General features: G+C 46.7%; 1 protein-coding gene across 2 annotated transcripts in view; it reads left to right on the top strand.

Moving 5' to 3' along the window:
* Positions 1-10,792: 10,792 nt before the first annotated feature.
* PRDM5 (PR/SET domain 5) overlaps positions 10,793-24,328 on the top strand; it is a gene marked incomplete at both ends in the record, with an annotated part of 119,816 nt that continues 106,280 nt past the window's right edge. For both annotated transcript variants that reach the window (XM_080697311.1, XM_080697312.1), the window contains 2 exons: positions 10,793-10,885; positions 17,255-17,338. In XM_080697311.1, coding sequence (XP_080553437.1) covers positions 10,793-10,885; positions 17,255-17,338 — 177 coding nt within the window. The remainder of the gene's footprint in view (positions 10,886-17,254; positions 17,339-24,328) is intronic.

Below are 24,328 nucleotides of genomic sequence, written 5' to 3'. Positions count from 1 at the left end.
GGTGGAGACAGGAGGATCGCGCAGGTTCAAAGCCAGACGTGCTGTCTTAAGAGATCCTGTTTCCAAGTTTCCAAATAAAAAAAATATAAAATAGGTCTGGGAGTGTAGCCCGGAGGTATAAGGGTTCCATCCCAAATGCCACCAAAAAAAAAAAAAAAAAGAAAAGTTGGAATTCCTTTAAAAGCTCTCTCTTGTCCTGATCATATTTCTTTGTTACGGTTTGTCTATAAACTGTCCCCTGGAAAAACTCATGCAGTAGCAATACAAACAGGTTCAGAGGTAAAATAATTAAATTATGGGGTTCTCATTTTATCTGCAAATAAATCCATTGATGGGCTAGTGGATTATTTGGGTGGTAATCTAGACAGGTAGGGTGTAGATGGAGCATGTAGGTCCTTGAGAGTATGGCCTTGGGGACCACATGTGCTCCTCCCTGCTTGGTCATTCTGCTCTGGCCTCTGTGATTTAGTGTGAAAGCAGGTCCCCCCCCCATATCTGGGGAGTGCTTCTGAACCAATTAAGGGTAAATGATTCCTGTGATGCCATAGGGCAGGCAAGCTGTTGGCATAGCAACAAAGAAAAGATGAATAAAGACACTGAGCCTAGAAAGTCATGGGCACTGGGACTTAAGGGGATTGGGAATACCATGTATCCCTCACCCAGTTGCTGACTAAGCTATACCCTGTTTGGTGATGTTAGCCCAGCCCAGCCTGTCTTTGTAAAGATAAGGACCAAGTCCTAAATATAAGACCCGGCATCTAGGGAGTGGCAGTGCTTCTCTTTGGGATACTCCACCCGCTTCTCTCTATGTGGTGCTTTACTTTCACTTTGCAATAAATCTCTTAGCTTTGCAATTGAGATTTCTGGCTCTTTATTTCTATATTTGGCAGAGAAAAAGAACCCATGGTAAACACGCTTCAAACTGTAATAGTACCTACCATTTTTGCTTTGGGGTTAGTCCTGTGTAGAGAGACGTTGGCAATCAGGAGCTCCAGGAAACCTTTCTAATTCTCAGCTTTGAGCTTCTGGTCTTTATATCACAGTGGAGAGAATTCACTGATTCACTCCCTTCTACTGAGATGCACAGGTTTATACGTGTAGGGTGTGTGTAGGCTTTTGTCAACCTTTTCCATCCACTTTTAAAAGGTTCAGATCCTTTCAGTATTTTACTTACATCTACATCCCCATACATGTAGGGTGTGTGTAGGCTTTTGTGAACCTTTTTCCATCCACTTTTAAAAGGTCAGATCCTTTCAGTATTTTACTTACATCTACATCCCCATACAGGTGTCTAACATGGAGAGGTGGGATTTGATATTCTTCATGTGATGGTCTGCTGCAGAAGTAATTGGTTGAGTGGCACTATGGCTTCCCGGTCCAAGGCTGAGACCCAGTTCATTCACATCAGCCTGATTTAGACGTCTGTGAGACCCTGACACATGTTTTGGAGTTCTCTTTCCCTGTTGGGGAGAATTTATCCCTCCAATACCAGGAGGACAGTCTCTTCCACCCATACTCTCCTGCCTCTGGAGAAGTGAGAAGCTTCTGGGGAATTTCTGGGTCAAAGACAACGTGCATTTTTAAGTTTGACAGATATTGTTCAGTTTATACCCAAAGTAGCCCTACTGGTTTTGACTTATACAAAATGTGTGCTAGCACCTGTTTGTCTACACATCCCTGACATTTGGGGCTCTAGCAGCCAGCCCAGATTTTGCCTAGCTGGTGGGATTAAAAGTATTATTTGATGGTCGTTTCCATCTGTGTTTCCATGACTACTATAGATACGAACTGTCCTTTCAGTAACTTTATATTTTTACTTCTAGTCAATTTTTGTCAATTTTTCTTTCAGGTATTTGTCTTTTTCTTATGGATATGTTGTTCATTATATATGGAAATTATTGTTCTTAGTCCATAGTTTGTCTTTCAACATTTTATGATTTCTTGAATTGTTTAGGTTTTAAAGTTTAATGTGTTCTCCCATTTGTGCAAATAATATCTGCACATTTTAAAACATTTTTATTCCTTAAGAAGGGTTTCTCTACTTCAAGTTTATAAGACAGTCTTCTCTCTTGTATCCTAGTAAGTTTAAAGTTTTTAGTTTTATGCATTGGACGGTCATCGATGGTGTGAAATATTGATTGAAACCTTTGGTCCCTTGAGGTTACCAAATAGTGCAAGGCTGATAGTGGAGACAAATCCCTATAGGAACAAAGCATTACTTTTTCACTGGATTCACACAGAGTGTAGCGCCTGGTGCTTGGTTCCTAGTTTGACACCAAGTTTCAGTGAGGTTGGACCCTGCTAACGCCTTTGCCAATGAGGCGTCTGGAAGGGAGTTGGAACTGAAAGTGCGCTCTGTGTGTTTAGAAGTACAACATTTTGTTCTCCATCTGAGAGGTTGGGGAAAATGAAAGAGATGTGTCTGTTGAACAGAATAGTATAAACCTAAAGACTGAAGACCACAAAAGGAATACTTCTGTTCTTGCTGGACTTGAAGCGGCCAGGTACAACACGGATAGGTGGAGGGTTTAATCTGTAAATGTCACACCAACACCCCTTTTTTTTTTTTTTTTCCTGTGAGCCTTCAAATCCTGGAAGGTTCCAATATTTTCCTATGACTTCACTTGAAAGAGCAAGCTCAAAGCTATGGGTCTACTAAGGGCCCTTCACTCAAGGGATGGTAGTTCTAACTTGGAGAACTACCAAGGGGGTGGCAGGGGGACCCCCCACCTGAACGCTGTAAAGAAGATAGTGGTTCTCGGGACAGACGGGTTGTCACTGTGTTGGCAATACACCCAGGGAAAGCTGAGCCAGTCCCTGAGAACACAGACCTCACACCAGGTGCACTGGAGGCCGGCGACAGAGAGGGGACATCCTAGTAGACAGAGAACAGAGGCGGGAAGGATGCAGACCACGCCCACTTCTCACTGGTGGCAGGGACAGGAGTCCCTGTGCAGGGACATGGATGGAGGAAGGATGCAGCTCCTACCTTCCGAGGAGCTCTTCACGTGTACATCACTGTGCAATTCCCACTGTGTTTGCTTCAGATCTCTGCCTCATGTCTATTCTCAGATTAAACAAGTTCCCTTCGACCTCTCATTTGTGTATGTAAAAAGTAAAATTCATAGGTGTTTTATTTGACTCTTATTTGAAGAATTGGGGTGACTATGTAGGTTACAAGCTGTAGTTTAGTCAGGCGTGGTGGCGCACACTTGTAATTCTAGCATTTGGGAGGCTGAGACAGGAGGATCTCGGTTCACCGACAGCCTCAGGTACTTAGCAAGGCCCACTGCAACTCAGTAAGACCCTGTTTCAAAATAAAAATAAAAAACAAATAGCTGGGCGTAGCTCAGAGGCTGGTTCCATCTCTATTACTGCAAAGCAAACAAAAAATAAAACCAACACACACAAAAAAAACAGTAGTTTGTTAATTTATTAATATAGGGAATTAAAATGGTAGATTTTTCTAACGTGAAATCACCCTTGCAGCCTATCTTAAGCCCCACATATTGTTGCATATTGTTGGGTTTTCTTTCCTAATATATTAATGCATTAATCAGGAGTTTTTATTCACCCTCAAAAGTGAATTTTTTTTTCTGTAGTGTCTATTTTTGTTGTTAGGCTATTGAAGGTTGTGATATCGGTTGTTTAGATTTAATATGTTTTCTAATTACAGATATGTTCACATAAAGGGAGTTTACCGGCTCCTTGATCTGTCTTGAGTTCAATAACTTTTGTGTAGATAAAATGTTAATTTACCTGTTGAATTTTTTTTATCGTTGTTTTATTACTACGTCCTGAGACAGTTTAAAAATTGTATTTCCTAGAAAAAAATTATTCTCTTCCTGCAGGTGACATGCACAAGTTCACCGGCACCAGATTACCAAGGGTACCAGCCGAAAACCCGCAGCTCTGCCAAATTTTTTGACTCAGGTACTCTTTTTACATGATTGCTTTAGTATCCTCATGTTTTTCTTGAATGTAGTTTCCCTGAATTTTTTTTTCCAAATAAGCCCCCTTTAAAATCAACCTATTTTTTTTTATTGTTTTCTGTCTGACTACTTTATTATTTTATCGTCATGTGTTTTTCCTTATAGTTCTTGGGCTTAATTTATTTCCCCTCTTGCTTCCTGGTTACAAGATATAGCTCATTCATTTTTATTTTTTGAATTAATTAAAAAATTTCCTTTGCAGTTAATTACCACTGTGCTTCCACTCTATGGGTTTTGTTTTATAGTTTTTTGTTTTCTTGCTAATATATTCTATTTTATTATTATTGATTTTTTGTTTTGTTGCTCTGCTCAACATATTTTGTCTATGTGACATAAATTCAGGTTTTCTAAATTTAAGACTAACATACACTGTGGTTGGTTTAGCTCTTAGGCTCTAAGAACAGGGATGCTGATTTTGACTCTGTGCTTTAGAGGGTCTTGGCTTTTAATTTCTAAACCCAATTAACTCAGTCCATCTTTTTAAGGTATCCTCCTCTTTGTATATGTTTATCTTAGAACCAGTGTTAGGATCTTGTGCGGATGACTAAACATATTCCATAGAGTAAATACTTCTTTTATGCTAAATAGTAAGGAATTATTGGAGCTGCTTCATATCTTATGTTAGAACTAATTCTCACATGGAGTCACATTGGGCAAGAAAACCTTTATCCTCTATAAAAAGTGAGGTTGGTGTAAATTATTATTTTGAGTGAGTGAAAACATTCTCTACTAAGTGTTTTCTTTAAGTAAGTTGCCAGGCATGGTGGCTCATCCCTGTAGTCTCAGCTCTTGGGAGACTGAGACAGGAGGGTCACAGGTTTGAGGCCAGTCTCAGCAATTTAGTGGGACTCTCAGCAACAAAAGAGACCCCATTTCAAAATAATAAAAAATAATAAAAGGACTGGAAGTATAGCTGGAAAATAGGTCACCCCTAGATTCAGTCCCCAGTACCATAAACACACACACACACACACACACACACACACACACACACACACACGTTAAAACCTTTCAAGGTAGCGAAATTAAAAACTTCTTTTAAATTGAATTTTGCTGTACTGTGAGTTTTGTAATGTATTCCTTTTGAAAGTTTCCCAGCTAATGTAAAATCACAAGCATAAGAAATATTTTACCTATCCTAACTACCCGACAACGATTTTAAATTTCATGGACCAAGTTCTCACCACAGATCTATTTTTTATAACTCCCACTGAAGTGAGTGGAAATTGAGTTAGACTATCTGAGGGCAAAATTGGAAATTACATTTGCAAAGATATTGGCTTTTCCTGACTCCTGTTTTATTGAGAAATTGGACATTTAAACTGGCAAGGATTATCTGTATTAGAGCATTTGAACTCGATCACACTTAGACATATTGGGAAAGGGAAAATATTTTCTATGGGTTGATACTTTTCAGATTTTGATTTTCATTTGCCATAAAAAATCTAAAGCTGGAGAATTAAATACCTCCACATTTCCCCCTACTGAACCTGACTGTTAAAAAGCATTGCAATTGCATGAGTAAAATATTTTTACATCGTATAAAAGTAATGGAGCGCAAGGAGACAGGCAGAGGGAAGAGGGGAAGGGAGAGGGGACGTGCATAACATATTGGACCCAAGAACCCAAATAAATTTCCCAAAGACTTGTAAGGTTAACTCAGACTCTTTCGTGCCTGCTCATTTTGTGAACATTAATACAAAGCTTCCAACTATTCCTGGTATTTTTTGTGTCCACCTTAGTTATCCCGTCATAGAGCACACATATGCAAAACTCGGTCTCCCGTGGACAGAGTTCTGCAGGAATGGTGGTTTCCTGTGCTTTGCCGACGGGGACCACCGGCTGCTGTTGAAAAAACGCAGCTAGAAGACATTTGATTTTGTTGTAGCTATTTTATTAGCTTTCCAAAGCACATGAAAAGCACCTTACTTTCAAAACTAGCTGATAATATGAGTGATGCACTATTATTTCAACCTACTGAATGGACAAACCCTAAAAAATAACCAGCATTGTGGAGCCTATGTGGCTTCTAAGCTCTTGATGGATGTGCAGGTTGGGAATAGCTTCCTGGAAAGATATTTCGTGTCATGTGTCATGCTATTTTTTTCCTTTTAATGTTGTATTTTTAAGTGATACATAATAATCACATATTTAAGGGACACAGTGTGACATTTTGGTACATGCTTCCAAGTGCAATAAGATTAAGTGACCTGTCTATTACTCAAACAATGTCAATTTCTTTCTGGTTATAGACCAAGAGTGTCTGTTCAGTGACTCAAAATTAAAGAAAGTTGCTCATTTATGTCTTAACCAAGGACACGAGTTGTCCTCCAAAGAATGTTTGAAAAGAGGAAGCTTTCCACAGGATCTAAAACTACTCAAAGTCTTAATGTTTTGAAATGTGTGAGTAATTGTTGGCAACCATAGTTACCAGCGGCTGTAGACCAGAACCCAAGAGCAAGGTCAGACAGGATTGTGGATTACACCCCGTTTGTAGAGAAGTCGCTGACCATTGCCAGCTCCCGGTCTGGGAAGGCTGTTTGAGTGTCTTTCTCTTCTCCATATTTAGAGTAGTTTTAGATCCTGTGGAAAGCTTCCTCTTTTCAAACAATATTTGGATGACAACTCTTGTGTCCTTGGTTAAGACATAAAAGACCGACTGTCTTTAATTTTGAGTTACCTGACAGGCACTCTTGGTCTATAACCAAAAGAAAAAAAAAAAAAAAAGGAGTTCAAGAAGCCAGGCTTAGTGGTGCATGCTTGCAAGCTCAGTGCTTGGGCAGCTGAGACAGGAGGATCACAGGTTTGTGGCCAACCTCTGCACTTAGTGATGCCCCCTGCAACTTAGTGAGGCCCTGTTTCAAAATAAAGAATAAAAATCACAGGGCTGAGGGGTTTCACTTGAAGGTAGAATGCCTCTGGGTTCCATCCCCAATACCTAGAAAGAAAGAAAGAAAGAAAGAAAGAAAGAAAGAAAGAAAGAAAGAAAGAAAGAAAAGAAAAGAAGTGGGCTGAGGGTATAGCTCAGAGCTAGAATGCCTATGGGTTCTATCCCCATACCAAAAACAAAAAGGAGTTTAATGCTGCCAGCAAGATTGTCCCAGTGAAATCCCAGTCATGAGCTCTGCAGGGTGTTTTTAGAGTATTATGACCAGAAGTTGTACTAATTGGAAGCTGATATTCAGGTTATTGGTAAATATATTCAAAGGCCTCCACCCTCTGGGCTCAGCCCTGCTCTGATGAGAGCTGTGTTGACTGGGCCCTTCTCCACTACGGGGGGCAGTGCTTCCCCTGCCCTACCCGCTCTCTTCTTGTTGGAGACTCCAGCAGGGCTGTGGGCTCAGAGGTTTCTGGGCTATTCCCGGCCTCCTCCCAAGCCCCGCGGCTTCCTGTAACCTTCGCGCTGGGATGTGAAGCAGCATGGCTTTGGGTGATGCGACCTGGTACCCACTTACCCTTCGATTTTTATTTATTTTATTTATTTATTTATTTATTTATTTATTTATTTATTTATTTATTTTGGTGGTACTGGGGTTCCTGGAAGCCCTTCTACCTCCGGGCTACACTCCCAGACCTATTTTATATTTTTGAAACAGGGTCTCTTACGCCAGCGCGGCTGGCTTCGAACCTGCGCGATCCTCCTGTCTCCGCCTCCCAAGCGCGGGGATGACAAGCGTGCGCCACCACGCCCGGCTACCCTTCAATTTTTAAATGACGTAACTTACTTTAGTTTCAACAGTCCGTGGATTTTTTTCCAGTTAAAAGATTTAATGATTCTTCTCTGCACACTGTGGTACTGCACACCAGTGTGTGGTAGAGTAAGAGATGTAGGGAATTTGATGTCTGGAACATTTCAGGCTTCAAGGGTCTCTTTCCTGCGGTTACTGCTCGTGTGGAATTAGTGCTGAGGAGAGATGGGTTCAGCAGAAGAATAGGATACTCCTAGGCTGGGTGTTATCCTTCCTCCCTCCCTTCCTTCCTTCCTTCCTTCCTTCCTTCCCTCTTGGCTCACACCAAATACATCTTTATTCTTTTCTCCTCCAGAAGCGTGGTTTCATATTCATGGGCCACAGCACCCCTCTCACTCTCATGAAATTAAAAATAAAACCTGTGTTGTTGTTCTTGTCTTGTTTTTGTTAGACTTTTATTCTACCATGGCACTGGGAACAGTCCTTGGTATGGAGACAGTCGAAAAGTCAATGGCATGCATGTGTCGTAAAATAATCATTATGAAAATGTAATTCAAGTCTTCTCTCATATGGTAAAAAAACAGGACCTGCCTACGTATATGAGTTTCAATGTAATAACTGGAGTTGCTTTAGGCATATCAATGAAAAGAATCCTCCAAAAGCGAACTTGAAAGAAAGGAGAAATGTGTTTGGAATCATTTCTCCTTTGTCCAGATCATGCAATATTTTCTGAATAAGCAAGTCAGGTGCGTGGCAGTACTTTAAATATCAACTTTTTGATTTTCTTATTTAATTTTTAAGACTGGATTTAAAAATTTGATATAAAGCAGACTTTTAATTTCCCGTTTTTCAAAGATAATATTGAAAGGTCACTCTAGCTTTTAAAGTTTTCAGAAATGACTCATTGTATTACCACTGTCTTACAAGGCTTCAAAATCAAATTTCCAGTCCATATTGTGTATTTTGATTTGGCAAACATATCCTTTTCCGTGCGCTGTAATGGAGCTTATTATGAAAAACTATCGCTGGCTCCCAGGTTGGAGTCAGATCTTCAGAACAGTCAATTCATTTGTGGATTAAAAGGACACTGGCTGCTTTAATGAGAGACACCGAATGCTTGGGTCTGTTGTCAGACAAGCTTCTGACAAAGATTCACAGAAGATTCCGAGTTTCTCTTGTTCTCAGCTTTGCCCTTCCACATTTGTGTATCCGGACCATTTCTTATTTGTAAAGATGCCACTTTCAAAAGCGAACTTTCTAAAGCTGGCTACTTTGTTCTCCAGAACCACCACACCAGCCCAAGAAATAAACTGTGCCCAAGAGGGGTCAGTGGTGTAGGAGGGCTCTGAGATCAACAGCAAAGACGGACTCTCTTCCTCTCTAGTGACCTTTAGAGCTGTGGGCTGTGGGCCATCTGTGCCCAGAGGCGTGGCGGCTCATTTGACAGAGAACAGGCCTGGCTGGCAGGGGAGGATACCCCCACCTCTTCATGGCCTCTGCTTCCAGCCTGGCCAGTGGCTCAACTCTGACCCCGTTTCAGTCCTGGTTCCAAGGATCTGGGGAGATCTACCCTGAGAGCAAAGACCTGCCCTTGCGTGGAGCAAAGTGAATCCCAGCTCTCCGGAGCAGGTTGGAACTCGGATCAGCCTCAGTGTGGCTTGCATTCAGGGCTCATTTTCGAACACCTACTCAGTGTTTCTTCTAAATCCAATCCCCACCCCCAAAGAAACTTGCTGCTTTACTGACTCACTCACTTCCTGATACAGAAGCGACATATAATCTTCTATGGGAAGGGAACAGAACTCAGAGTCATCAGAACCTTGTCCCCTCTTCCCCGGGCAAAGCTACCCTTAGACTTCTTGGAGAGATTCACTTATTCTTTTTTTTAAAAAAGTTTCAAAGCTAGGCATGGTGGTGGCGCACACTTGTAATCCTAGTACTTGGGAGGCTGAAACCGGAGGATCAGGGTTCACCACCAGCCTCAGCTACTTGTGAGGCCCTCTGCAACTTAGTGAGACCTTGTTTCAAAATAAAGAATAAAAAATAGGGCTGGGGGTATAGCTCAGAGGTAGAATGCCCCTGGGTTCCATTTCCAGGACCACACACACACAAATGAATCTTGCAATTACACGAACATTTTTCATGATGTCGTGTGTGTGTGTGTGTGTGTGTGTGTGTGTGTGTGTGTTACTATTTCCCAATCTCAAATCATGACCTACCACTTAACTGTGCTCCAATGCTCTCTTCAACCCTGAAGAAACAGGGCCTATTTTCATGCAGTGTGTGTGTCTGTGAAATGACTAATAGAAGCGTCAGTTGAGACCATCAAAAGCTTTCAGAGCAGAAAATCACCCACATATTAAGAGAAACGGGTGGAATGCAGCCGGACCTTGAAGGCCACGGCGGGCTCCCAAGCTCCGCTGAGGGCCCGGTCCCACCTGCCCACAGCATCCTAAGATCACCTGGGCAGCACCTGGGGCTGGAGGTCATGGTGGCCACACCTGAGCGCTCCCTGGAGGTGCCTAGTAGGTCGGGGGTCTTCCACCAAGGAGGACGCAGGACTAGTGTCTCTCCCTAAGAGTGAGAACTTCTGGGGGCCATGAGCACGAAGGAACTGGCTTCTGCCGCTTCAGGTATTAATACCTTATGTTGTTTGGGACAGGTTCTCAACTGGAAACCGGTTAGTTCTCCGCCTATTAAGGAACTTTCTCATCTCTCGCCATCGGCAACCTCTGAAACAGGCCTGGAGGCCACAAAGATGCCCCAGGCCGCTCACCTGCGGGCAGGTGGCCATTGCCAGCCCTGGAGGACGGTGCCAAGTGGTCGCCTGGGTGCTCTGGGCCCGGGGCTGGATGAGTGGCTGAGCCAGGGCGCGGGCAGCGGGGCCCAGGCCCGCGGGGTTTGCATCCCTCGGAGGCCAGATCCCGAGGCGCGGCCGGCTGGGCTGGGCCCGAGCGCCATCACCTGCCCCGCCGGGCCGGCCCCGCGGCCAGGCCGGGCGGGCGAGGAGGGGCCGGCGGGGGATCCGGAATCGGCGGGAGGTGGGGATTCTGGGAGGAGAGCTCCATTTCCTCCTTCCCGCCGGCTGCGCCGCCCGCGGCTTGGGGCAGAATGCGCGGCATGTACGTGCCCGACAGGTTCGCCCTGAAGGCGTCCCGCGTGCAGGACGGGATGGGGCTCTACACGGCCCGCAGAGTGACCAAGGTGGGTGCGGCGCCCGCCACGTAGGTCGGGCAGCCGGGCCGGCCTCCTCCTCCTCCTCCTCCTCCTCCTCCTCCTCCTCCTCCTCCTCCTCCTCCTCCTCCGGCCGGGCAGGCAGGCAGGGCCCCCGCCGGCCTCCGGGTGCAGGGGGATCTGAGGACGCTCCGCCATGGGGCCCGGCGGCCAGCGCAGGCCTGGCCAAGGGAGCCCCAGCTGGGCCAGAGCGCATGCCGTGGCCTCCGGAGGAAACACACCCTCCCTCCTGTCTCCTCTCTCCACGCTCTCTCCCCCTCTCCTTGCGGTGCAAATGTTCTCAGACTTGAGCTCTTCCCTTGCAGAAGTTTAGGGGCCTGCTGGAGGCGAGGGGTGTGGCTGGCAGCCGGGGCCACCGAAGTGCTCCAAGCCCTGGGGTTTGAGCCCAGAGGCTCAGGGGCTGGGACCTGCTCCAAGCCCTGGGGTTTGAGCTCAGAGGCTCAGGGGCTGGGACCGGCCAGCAGTGAAGGCCGGGTTCTGAGCTGGTCACCCAGGGTCACTGTGCACGCTCCGCGCTTGGTGGACCGACCGCCTGGCTGGGTGGCTTCGCGGTTGCCCAGTCTGGGTGCAGTTACACTTCCTGTGCAGTGAGTGAGTTGGGCTTCAAATCCGTGGCTTCTGGGTCTGAAGCTCCTGTTCTTGGCAGGATAGCCGTTGTCCCTTATGGAAGAACGCAGGCGTTAGAACCCCTGCCCCAGCCTCTCCCAGCGCTTGTTAGCAGAGATTTTGAAAGATGGAGGTTTGGGCAGGCACAGGCTTCTGGGTTAGGTGTGGAGGATGTACCTGGACACATCGGTGGCTTCCTCTGAGTGTGTCTTCTGCCCACACCTCAGCAGCAGGCTCAGAAGCGTGGACCATGCTACTAAACTTCCAAAGAGTGGTCCATTCACAGCAAGACCTACAAACATCCTCCAGAGTGAACCTGGCAAAAGTAAACCTTGCATTTACTTTTTTGAATGGGAATTAGGGAGACTGCGCCATGCTAACAGGAGTAAATACTTATCTGAATTAGAGATTATCCAGCAGGTGTTGACAAATGGACAAAAGTTAAAACCAACACCCCCAAAGCTGAAGGCAGCCATTGCCAATGACTTGCCCACCAACGTGAAGGTCCGCTTTTATTTCATTCTGGTAAGAGAGGAAGAATTCCCAAATGGAATTTCCTTGAAGACCTCTGGCATAAATGTAATTGTCTAGAATATTAAGCACAGTTCCTAAGAGTCATTCTGTTTAATGTTATAAATAGTAAGATACCTAACAATTCTTTAAAGACTGGAATTATTACATAATTCTTGTGTTTTATATTGCTATGGAGAGTTTAGAAACAGCTGGCCAATAGATTTTCTTCGGCCATTTTTGGTAACTTCAACTTTTTTTGATGCATTTGATTATTTGGAAGTACTTAATTATTTGGAAGATAAACAGTTTCTGAAATCATCATGTATTACTGTGGAATTGAACTTTGGGCTTGGTAGACACTTATCTTTTCTTGGCTAATGTAACTTTAGTATATAAAACAAATTTTCATCTAGATTACAGCTAGAATGCTCTTTCTCAAAATGACTGTGCAGATGTTTGCAATAAATCCACACTACTATCGACAGTTTACTTAAGATGCCAGGACATTCTATCACAAGCTCACGGGCAGGTTCATGGGTACCAGAAATCACCCCAAGGGAGCTTGTGTCTTCTTCACCTTCTACAGGCCGAAGATAGAGTGAGGATTCTGGACAGACTCCAGAGGACTTGCCAGGTGCTGCTGAGTACCAGCATCTCCCTTGCCCACCTGTGTACAGCAGCCACTCAGTACTTAAACATCTCCCAGGTTATCCCAGGATCAGGGCTTCAGAAAAGACACAGTTTTATCACAGCGAATACTAAGGACCTTAGTTAAAGGTTTTCTTTTCTCAGTTCCCTCAGTTTCTGCAGTGTTCCCTAGAGTGGGGATCCTGCAGCGGAATCATGGGATTCCTGGCCCTTACACCCTGGCTAGAGCTCCTTGGCTTACGGCCTCCTCCTCCTCCTCTCCTCTTGCCTCTACAGTGTTTTTTAATGTAAAAATGTATGTAGTGGCAACAACCAGAAAAGGAGAGTCTGTCGGAAAGTCCTAGATCAGCCCTCCAGAAGAAGGCCTGAGCCATCTGCACGGCCACACATCGCAGGTGGCTAACGATAAGACTAAACTCTAATGTGGTTGGTCTTTCTGCTCTCCACGTGCCAGGCCTCGTTCTCTGGGCTTGCACGGTTTTGCGCGTCAATAAAGACTTTAAATTTCAGGTCTGAAGCAGCTTGACATTACCAAGCTGATTCACTAAGTGTACAACCACATGTCAAGCAAACACCTTGCTTGACCATTCTTTTGTATCCTGGTCATGCTCCCTTGTCGGCTGATGGGATAACCAGTGGGTGCTGGTTTTGGGCCTTAGGCTTGTGGATCAGCTTAGCCGGTGATGCTCTTAAAGAAGCAGTGGGTTTTTATCCTAAGGCTAGAGCTCTGCCAGCAGGCGTGTGCTTGCATTTCCTGGTGGCTGGAGATACCTACTCTGGAAACAGTCAGAGAGAAGGCATAGTCGAGCCTCTGCCCTCTTCTGTGCTCTCCGTCACTCCGACACATTTCTCATAGCCACCTGGTCCCTCTCTGTGTTTCCTGCTGTCATTACAGGGGCAAAACGATGCACAGCCAATGCCCCGGAGCCAGTGTTTCCTGGGGAACGCTCTGATTTGTTTGATGATAGCAGTGACTGTTAATGAACTCATCCCACAGCCCCCCCGGGCAGTTGTGGAGGTGGGACTGTCCTCCTGGCAGTGTGCAGACAGCAGGTACTGGGTGCTCTGCTCCGCGCCCCAGGAGCCTGCTCCAGCCTCAAGGGGCTTTGTGACCCATCCTTCAGGAGGGAACTGAGGCTGGGATGGGCCCTCAATAACCCTTGCACTTGGCAGAATTTGAAAGCAGGTCATTTCATTCCTGGGTTGAGTGTCCTGCGCCTGACACGTACAGTGACCCAGAGTCTGAAGCTTTTTGATGACTAGCTGGTGCACAAGTGGAAAATCCCACAGCAGAGCCACCTGTGATGGGCCACAGTCAAAACACAAGTGTCCAGGGGATCGTGTATAAGACTACCTCCAGGCTGTGGATAAAAGATGTTGTGAAACACAAATGAATTGTGTGCTTACACTTGGCTCCCATCCCCAAGTACTTAAAAATTAAGAATCTGAAATCCAGCTTCAGGTCCCAAGCATTTCAGATAGAAATACCAAAACTGTATCCTCTTCATTATAGAGAAAAATGATTACAATGAGAAAAGCCCTGTAATGATAAAATGCTATATCCAAATACGAACACTGTCATGCTTGCACACCTAAAAGTTATTCAGAAGAGTATAAAAATTATACTCTCATTCAGCGGTGTCTTGTAGAAGTCCGGCGATGTATCTCCCGTGGCTCTTCTGTTCTGCATGACTGAGTCTGTCTGTGCCGGAGATGTGCTGCAGCCTCCACCCATGCAGGTCTCATCCTGCACCAACGGACCTTTATCACAGTGAATGTCGAGACCCTTACTGGCTATTTTGGATCCAAAAGTGAAAAAGTTCTGGCTTTCATCACACTTGCTTCTGAGTGAAAGAAGACAGATAGGGCAGGTACCTAGTCGGCAAATGTTATACTATGTTGAAATGTGATTAAAGCCATAAAAAAAAGAAAAGGGAAAAGTAGGGCTGGGTATGGTTGACTTGCCCAGAACGTGTGCCGGGTCTTTGTGGTGAATGGTGTCCATTAGGGAACCCCGGTAACTCTGACTAGGTGAAGTCTGGGCATATTTTGAAGGATGACAGGAAATCAGCCTTGTTTCTAAGGGAAGGGCATTCCAGGGGGCAGGGAGTGCTGACTTTGCTGCTGTTCCAGAAGAAGGAAACCAGAGTGGCTGAGATGGTCTCCAGGGGCCCAGGCACCCAGGAGCACTCAGGAGTTGTGGGAAGAGCACTGGGGGAGCACGTCTGTTAGTCTGCGCTGGGCTTGGCACTCACTTTTATTGGATGGGGAGCCACGGTGGGGTCTTGAGCACAGGAGGGGTGTATGTTTATCAAGGGCTACTCTGGTCGCCGTGTGGAGGCTGGTGGACCGCAGGGCCCGCGTGTAGATGGAGACTTACTAGAGACCCACTGAGAGGCTTCATCTAAGATGGTGGCAACGTGGGCAGAGGCTTCTGAAGGCGGGGGAACCAGATAGGCCAGCAGCAGAGGACACAGGGGGAAAGGAAAGGAGATCTATGCCAAGGGTCTCAGCCTGAGGGACCGGAGGGATTGGATCGCCAGTCAGCGACTCACATGGGGACACTTTGCATCTCCGTGCCCCTGTTCACACCCTTGGGCCACACCTGATGTTCACAGGCTGAAGTCTTCCCAGTCAAGCCTGGCCCACGCCTTCCCATTCATAGGCTGGCCACGCCTTTCCACTCTAGGCTGGCCACGCCTTCCCACTCTAGGCTGGCCACGCCTTCCCATTCAAAGGCTGGGCCCTACCTTCCCATTTATAGGCTGGGCCTCGCCCTCCCATTCATAGGCTGGCCACGCCTTCCCACTCTAGGCTGGCTACGCCTTCTCATTCATAGGCTTGGCCCCACCTTTCCACTCTAGGCCTTCCCATTTATAGGCTGGGCCCCACCTTCCCACTCTAGGCTGGCCACGCCTTCCCATTCATAGGCTTGGCCCCACCTTTCCACTCTAGGCCTTCCCATTTATAGGCTGGGCCCCACCTTCCCACTCTAGGCTAGCCACGCCTTCCCATTCATAGGCTGGGCCCCACCTTCCCATTCATAGGCTGGGCCCCACCTTCCCACTCTAGGCTGGCCACGCCTTCCCATTCATAGGCTGGGCCCCACCTTCTCATTCATAGGCTTGGCCCCACCTTTCCACTCTAGGCCTTCCCATTTATAGGCTGGGCCCCACCTTCCCACTCTAGGCTAGCCACGCCTTCCCATTCATAGGCTGGGCCCCACCTTCCCATTCATAGGCTGGGCCCCACCTTCCCACTCTAGGCTGGCCACGCCTTCCCATTCATAGGCTGGGCCCCACCTTCTCATTCATAGGCTTGGCCCCACCTTTCCACTCTAGGCCTTCCCATTTATAGGCTGGGCCCCACCTTCCCACTCTAGGCTAGCCACGCCTTCCCATTCATAGGCTGGGCCCCACCTTCCCATTCATAGGCTGGGCCCCACCTTCCCACTCTAGGCTGGCCACGCCTTCCCATTCAGTCATGGGCTCAGCCTTCCCATTCACACACTCAGGCCACACCTTCTGGTTCACAGGTGTGGGGCAGGCCTTTTTTTGAATGTGTTTCCTACACTTGGGCCACACCTTAGGGTGTGCACACTTGGGGCCATTCCTGATGGTGTACACACTGGGGGCTCCTGTCATGGTTCACAGCTCAAGGCTGTGCCTATGGCTTGCACACACAGGGTGGACACCCGTGGTTCTCACCCAGCTGCGCCTTGTGCTCAAACACTTGGGTCTCTTGTATCTCACCCCCTGTTCTGCGCTACAGCCCTGGATTTTGTATCAGAGCAAACAACCTTACGACTCTTGTGCAGTGTCCTCAAAGTGCACACTCCGAGCAACCCTGGAGCAGTGTGCCCACCTCTCTGTTTGAAAGATTGGCAGGCAGAGTTAAATTTTATTTACGAACTCTCTTCCTCTGAGAATGGCAAACAAACTTCTTTCTTGTGCAAAATCGCAATGAATTTATGGTTTTTATGGAAACCAGGTGAGTTTCTGCCTGGTGGGCTTGTCTCTCAAGTAAGGAAAAACTCGAGTGATTTTCATTTTGAGGCACTTGGCAGGGGCTATGCAGAGGGCCGAAACCTGAAGTATGATGTCCCGCCTGGCCGGAATTGCAGAGTTAGGCAGTTTAACCCTTTAGGTTGGCTCCTGTATCGTGGATCCAGACTTTTAGGGAGAGAACAGATTAGGTTGGATTTTAAATGTGTGAATATGTTTTGTCGTGTAAATTAGTTGATATTTAAGCCAGACGTGGTGGGGCACGCTGGTAATCCCAGCATTCAGGACGCTGAGACAGGAGGATGATGGTTCATGGCCAGCCTCAGCTACTTAGGCCCTCTGCAACTCAGTGAGACCCTGTTTCAAAATAAAGAATAAAAAATAGGAGGGGTAGCTCGGAGGTAGAATGCCCCTGGGCTCCATCCCTAGTACCACACACACATACACACAAAAATGTCTTAATCACTTAATCATCGGGAGGGGGAAAAAACAGTTCGAGAAGATGAGAGATGGCGTATGGCCATAACTAACCTCTCTGCTATCCCCTCAACGTCACCATCTCTCCCAGGGTGAGAAGTTCGGCCCCTTCGCCGGGGAGAAGAGGATGCCGGAGGACCTGGACGAGAACATGGACTGCAGACTCATGTGGGAGGTGAGCAGGCTGTGGCCCCCACACTGGAAATGACCCCGTTTACAGTGCAGAATGCCGTCCTGAGGCCCTGCGCCTTCGTACTGATTCCAGTTCAATTCAGCCCCATTGAAATTTGCCCCCGTGAAAGCATTGGCACGGCTTCATCTTGAACTTTAGTATTTAAAACTAAATGGATCAATGAAAGCCTTTTCTAGACATTTCTTTCAGATCTCTGGAATGTATAGTTGACCACTGAAAGATTTTTTTCACATATAAGGATGTTTTAGATTTTAAAATTATCATGCATCTTATTTAGAGTTAGATTTCTGTAAGTGAAATTCTGTTTCTTTCTTCTGTTGTTGTTGTTGTACTGGGGATTGAACCCAGGAGCATTTTACCTCTGAGCTACACCCCCAGTACTATTTTTTTTTTATTTTAAAACAGGGTCTCGCTAAGTTGCAGAGCCTGTGATTCTTCTGCCTCAGCCTTCCAAGTACGAGGATTACAAGCGTGCACCACCACTCCTGCCTGTTTTTTCTTTTTCTTTTTTTTTTTCTTTTTTCTTTTGGTGGTACTGGGGTTCCTGGAAGCCCTTCTACCTCCGGGCTACACTCCCAGACCTATTTTTACATTTTTTTTATTTGGAAACAGGGTCTCCTAAGCCAGCACCCGCGGCTGGCTTCGAACCTGCGCGATCCTCCTGTCTCCGCCTCCCAAGTGCGGGGATTACAAGCGTGCGCCACCACGCCCGGCTTGCCTGTTTTTTCTTTAACTTTTATTTACCCAATGCGGTTCTAATTGTATAGGAACAATTCTGAGTTCTATGTGTGCGAGGAAAAAAAATCTTAAAATGTCCCCAATGTTTAAAAACATGTGTTCAAGGAACACTGCCCATGGTCTTCTCAGTCTCTCCTCCAGGATCATCTGTATGTTCAAGTGTGAGTCGCTGTAACATGAGGATTCTCATCATAGTTTAGGTCAGTTACATTCATCGCTGTTTTTTTCTAATATTGGAGTGGGCTGAGGGATAGAGATGGGGAAGCAGAGGTGTAAAGAAAAGTTTGGAAAACTTGGCCCCAAGAGTTCTGTTTGATGGTTCTTAGGAGGAAAAGAGCCCAGAGCCAGGTAGGCAGAGAGGAGGTCCTTAGAGGTCACAATTCAGAAAAGGTGGGGGTACTAGAACCGAGAACGGCCCACAGTCAGGTCTCCAGAGACACAGGCGCTGGGGATTTTACAGATATTTAAGAAGAGACTTATTTCAAGGGATTTTCTTATGCATTTGTGGGGTACGAGTCTGAGCTCTGTAGGCAGGCCCCCAGGCTGAAGGCTCAGACCAGGGAGGTAATACTGCAGAGAGAGGCAGAACGTCTTCTTTTGGGAAGCTCAGTGATGCCCTACTGCGATGGGCTGATTGGTGAGTCTCCCTGGCCCTGGAGGGTAATCCTTACTCAGAGTCAACTTGCTGTCCAAGTCCACTGCATCTGCCAAGCAACGACCCAGCCATAGATTAGTGTTGTGCAGACACTGGGTGGGACTGCTTAGCCACGCTGACCCGGAAGAGCATCCTATTGTACTATCTGCAGACAAAATACATTTATAAGCATCTGCCCTTTTACGGAAACCGCTGGGGACCGGGAATGGGAATGTCTGGGAAAGGATTCTGAAGGGTTTCTGTAAAGGTGCAAGTGATGGGAATGGAAATTAAAACACAGTTCTAGCTATAATATCACGACCTAATGTAGCATGCTGTTTTTATTGTTTGCTTTGATGATCCTAAAATATTTTTACTGGCTTTCACTATTTTTCAATAAGGTGTTAATTTTCTCAGCAGTTCTTTCTTAAAGCAAACGTTTATGCGACAAAAGATAACCCAAATAAGTCACAAATGATAATATATATAGCACTATTTAACAGGTTACTAATGACTCTTGATATTTGTTTTATGGCCTGAATATATTAGTGTGATAGGTTAATGTTTTGCACAGCTGGTTATGAGGCATTAAACACATAATGATTATAATTTTCATTTCAAAAGAAAAACTTGCAGACAGGAAGCTTCAGACTGCTTTTGTGCAGTCATGTGGCAGTTTCATAGTAAGCCATCTATTTTTTCATTGTGTGTGCGTGTGTGTGTGTGTGTGTGTGTGTGTGTGTGTGGTTACTGAGGATGGAGCCCAGGGGCATTCTACCTCCGAGCTACACCCCCAGCTCTATTTTCTATTCTTTAATTTGAAACAGGGTCTTATGAGTTGCAAAGGGCCTCACTTAGTAGAGGAGGCCGTCCGCAAACATGATCCTCCTGTCTCAGCCTCCGGAATGCTGGGATTACAAGCGTGCGCCTCCATGCCAGGCTCTGGGAAGACTTTTAAAAACAGCAGGTGCCTTTGGAACTGCAAAGGTTCCCTGGCCCTTGTCAAGTGATTGTCTTTGAGTCTTGCTTTTGTTTTAGTTTGGAGAGGCTGAGAGTCAGAAGGAGTACCACGCCCAGAGCTCAGGGTAGCTGGCTCTGCTACTCTTGGCTCTCCTGGGGCCCCTCATACCCTCTCAAAGGGAGATGGGGAGCCTCCCTCCTGGTGGGCACATTGGAGCTGGTCATTCCAGGCAGTTCTGGTAAGCCTAGTGTGATGGCTCATCCTGCCCCAGCTGGCCTCAACTTGTGCTGGGTTTGTGGACCTGAGCTGGTGCTAGTGTTGGTGTTGGTGCTGGCGGCGGCAGCAGCTATAAGTGGTGGCACACAGGGATGCGTGCAGTGTGGCTTGGTTCTGGAAGAGGCCCGGAGACCTTGAGTGGCCACTTCATACCAAAGGGCATGAGGGGCTGGGCAGGTCGAGCCTGAGGGCTCTCAGGCCGCATGGGGCAGTGTGTCAAGGGTTCCTGGGGTGCATGGGAAGCCCAGACACCTGCTGCGAGCGCCCCTCCTTCCATAGTGACCTGGGGCAGTGCTCCTGAGTGGCCTTGTGCCTCCATCTCTTCTGGGACTAGAATGTAGTGTCCAAAGAGGCCCAGTCTTGTCTGTCTTAATGCCTTGGTAACCTCTGTTTTCCTCTTTTCTTTTCTCTTTCTTTCTTTCTTTCTTTCTTTCTTTCTTTCTTTCTTTCTTTCCTTCCTTCCTTCCTTCCTTCCTTCCTTCCTTCCTTTTTTTTTTTTTGTGTGTGGTGTTGGGGATTGAACCTAGGAGCATTCTACCTTTGAGCCACACCCCAACCATAATTTTTATTCTTTATTTTGAAACAGGGTCTTACTAAGTTGCAGAGGGCCTCGCTAAGTAGTAGCCGAGGCTGGCCATGATCCTCAATCCTCCCATCTCAGCCTCCCAAGTACTGGGATTACAAGCGTGCGCCACCACACCCGGCTCCACTTTTATTTTAAAATGAGAGCATTAGCAGAAGGATTCTGTGGTCCCGGGGTGGGGGACCAGGGCTGGCCTGTAGCACCTCGCGGTGATGGCTGGTGGGATGTGCCCGGGTGTCTGGGGAGCTCTCTCCCTCCCCTGGCGGGAGTCTTCTTGCCCGCTCTTTCTGCTTGCTTTTTACTAGGTTGTTTGCAGCTTAAGCTACGTTTCCCTTTGCCCCCTACGCACTTAGACTCCCCTCGGAGACTACAATCTATTCCTGTACAGTTGCCAAAACTCCCAGCAGTCCTTTGTAAATTTCCCAAGTTACACGCTCTCTGCAGCGTCTCCCCTGGTTTTTGAGCCACAGTTCAAACACCTCCTCCTTCGCCGCCGGCACTTTTCTCGCAGTGGGGACCTGAAGCACCCACGTGGTTTGCAGTTTCCTTGCCCCTGCTCAGGCGTGGTCCATGTGTTCCAGAGCGAGCATCATAAATCAGAAGGACCGCTCGGACCCTTCAGGCAGCTCTGTTCCGATGGCTCTGCGCCTTCCCCGCATTCCTGTTCCAGTCAGCTTTCTTGCAGCCATAATCTAAAGACTGACCACGAAACTCAGAGGAAAGAAGACTTATTTTCTTAAGGTTTCAGGTTCAGGCCATGTGAGGTTGGGGACCGTGAATCTCAGGGCATGGCAGCTGGAGACAGAGAGGACATAGGGAGGAGGAACCATTGATATAATCCCAAAGCCACACCCCAGGGACCCACCTCCAGCCACACCCTACGGGTCCAGGTCCACCTGGTACCACACAGGTAAATCTATTACAATGGATGTATCTACTTCTGGGATTACAGTCTTCATGACTCAGTTATATCAGCCCTGAATATTAATAAATGAGCTCTTTAAGGGACATTTTGTATCTAACTAACACTTTCCCAGAGCAGTCCTCTGCTTGACCAGCAAGAACCTTTTTGTAGAAACCAGCCTGGTGAGTCCTTAAACTTGACATTGCCCTCGCATTCCCAGAGACAGCATTTAGTTCTGCACCTTGTGTATCCTCTGAGATCACAGAGGCTCCGCCATGTCCTGGTCTCCCTCCCTCCACGCACGCTGGGTCTCACGGTCTCTCAGCCTTTGAAGGGATTGGCTGGTGTGGCTGGGTGCTCTGTGGTGTGGGTGGGCACCGGAAAAGGTGCTATGTTCTTCATGGTCTCTCTGTGGACAGAACATTCTCGTTGGATAGCTGCTTAAGAACTGGTGCAGAATCCGAGGGAGCCAGATAACCATGGAAGATCTGAAGCCGGCGTGGTGGGCACACTTGTCATCCCAGTACTCGGGAGGCTGAGACAGGAGGGTCCGGGTTTGCAGCCAGCCTCAGTTACTTAGTGAGGCCCTCTGCAACTTAGGGAGACCCTGTTTCAAAATAAAGAATGAGCCGGGCGTGGTGGCGCACGCTTGCAATCCCCTTGGGAGGCGGAGACAGAAGGATCGCGCAGGTTCGAAGCCAGCAGCGCGTGGTGGCTTAGGAGACCCTGTTTCCAAATAAAAAAATGTAAAAATGGGTCTGGGAGTGTAGCCCGGAGGCAGAAGGGCTTCCAGGAACCCCAGTACCACCAAAAAAAAAAAAAATAATAATAATAAATAAATAAAGAAAGAATGAAAAAATAGGGTGAAGGGTATAGCTTGAAGGTAGAGCCCCCTGGGTTCCATCCTCAGACTGCAAAAAAGAAAAAAGAAGCAAAAACGGAAGATTTGAATGAAGTTTCCAAATTCTGGGTGGTATTTTCATGGGGGGAATCTCATTAACTTAGGTGCAGATTGATTTCTTAGTGTTATATCAGCCATGACTCATGCCAAGAAAAGTGTTTATTTCAACGCAAGGAACATGTGGAACAGAACACATAGGGCTTACTTTTGCTTCTCAAAGGCCTCTGCTCTCTGAGGGTAGATATTCTCTCAGTTCTTCATGCCCAACAAGGACTTTTGGCGTTTTACACTTATTTTATTTTTTCTTAAATCTTTCCCATAGTAGCATAGTAGATCAGTGAGGGAAAAAAGGCTATTTTTTTAAGGTCTGAGGCCAGTGGAATTACTAGGCTGTTAGTTATTACAGTCTCTTAGATAACTGTATTATCAAATGCAGCTGTCAAGTTATCTTAGTTTCACTTATTTTTGCCAACAGAGAAGACTGTACCTCTGGGTGAATAACATGTTTCCAGAACATAGCTGTCAAGCTATTTGATTATGAGACGTGCAGGTGTTTTTATACAAATCATTACCCTCCTATGGTCAAAGTAAATTGTTATTGCAAAATAACGATACATACCAGGTGAGCTGGGGCCCCTTCTGCAACTGACAGGCTTTAAGGCATTTTCGTGTCAGCTAAAATGCATGCAGGTTGCTTGTGGGGTGTCTTTCTGAGCCCCGGCCCCACTTGGCTTACACACTGGCAGCGGTCCTCCATTGGCAGCTCTTCCCCTTAGTGGTGTTCAATGCAGAGCAGATAGACGGGAGCCAGGCGTGGACAAAGACCTGCTTCATCAATGAGGTCCAGTAACTCTGTCATATGCATGTGGTCCAGAATCTGGATGGAGAATGTGGCTGAGTTTCTTAAATCTGACCTTTGTACCACCTGTGAGAAAAACTGGGTCTGTAGGTTAGACTCGAATGAACTCAGCCATCAGGAGTCTGGGAGTCTCAGCTTCCTGAGACCCAGCGGGCAGCAGAGCGGGAGAGGCGCCAGCCTGGAATCAAGGCGACTGGTTCTGACAGGAGGTCGCTTCCTACATGGTGGGAAGACCAGGGCATAGAGGAAGCCCTGGTCTGCATCTCCCTGAAGAAGAGTCACCAAAAGTAAGTTTTTGGCCCCGTGACTGTCAACAAAAAGCCAAAGAAAGAGCTAAGAGGTAGAGAAGCCTGACGGCCTCATTCAGAAGCCTGACACGCCTCTCTTCTAGACTGTTCCTCTCCTGAGGAAGGAAGGAAGGAAATAGGAAGAGAGGAAAAGGGTTCTTTACTGAGAACTCCTAGGTGCAGAATAAGTCTTTTCTCTTTCTCATATTTAAAAACTGATGAGTTTCTCTTAAATTCTTTTTTTCTTTTTGTAGTAATAGGGATGGAGCCCAGGGGCATTCTATCCCCAAGCTACACCCCCAGCCCTATTTTTTATTCTTTATTTTGAAACAGGGTCTCACTAAGTTGTGAAGGGCCTCACTAAGTAGCTGAGGCTGGCCCTGAACCCATAATCTTCCTGTTTCAGCCTCCCAAGTACTGGAATTACAAGCATGCGCCACCACGCCCAGCTTCTTTGGAATTCTTCCCCAAGCAAGGGAATGAACAAATGAAGACAAACCCAGCAAAAACAAAACTAAACAAAAACTCTGGGCAGGAGAGGGCAAGGATGTCAGTGTCAGGCGTCTGCAGTTTATTCCTGAGGGTGCAGCGAAGCCTGCTTCAGGGCTTATGTTTCAGTAGGGTCAAGTCAAGGTAAAACAACTTTCAGTAAATATAATGCTAGCCGGGCGTGGTGTCGCACGCTTGTAATCCTGTGCTTGGGAGGCTGAGACAGGAGGATCGAGCAGGTTTGAACCCAGCCTCAGCTACTTAGTGAGGCTCTCAGCAACTTAGTGAGACCCTGTTTCCAAATAAAGTATAAAATAGTCTGGAAGTATAGCCCGGAGGT

This window comes from Muscardinus avellanarius, assembly GCF_963383645.1.
Source record: "Muscardinus avellanarius genome assembly, chromosome: 6".
Lineage (NCBI taxonomy): Eukaryota > Metazoa > Chordata > Mammalia > Rodentia > Gliridae > Muscardinus > Muscardinus avellanarius.
The sequence above is the reverse complement of the archived record's forward strand: the minus strand, read 5'-3'. Positions and strand labels throughout refer to the sequence as shown.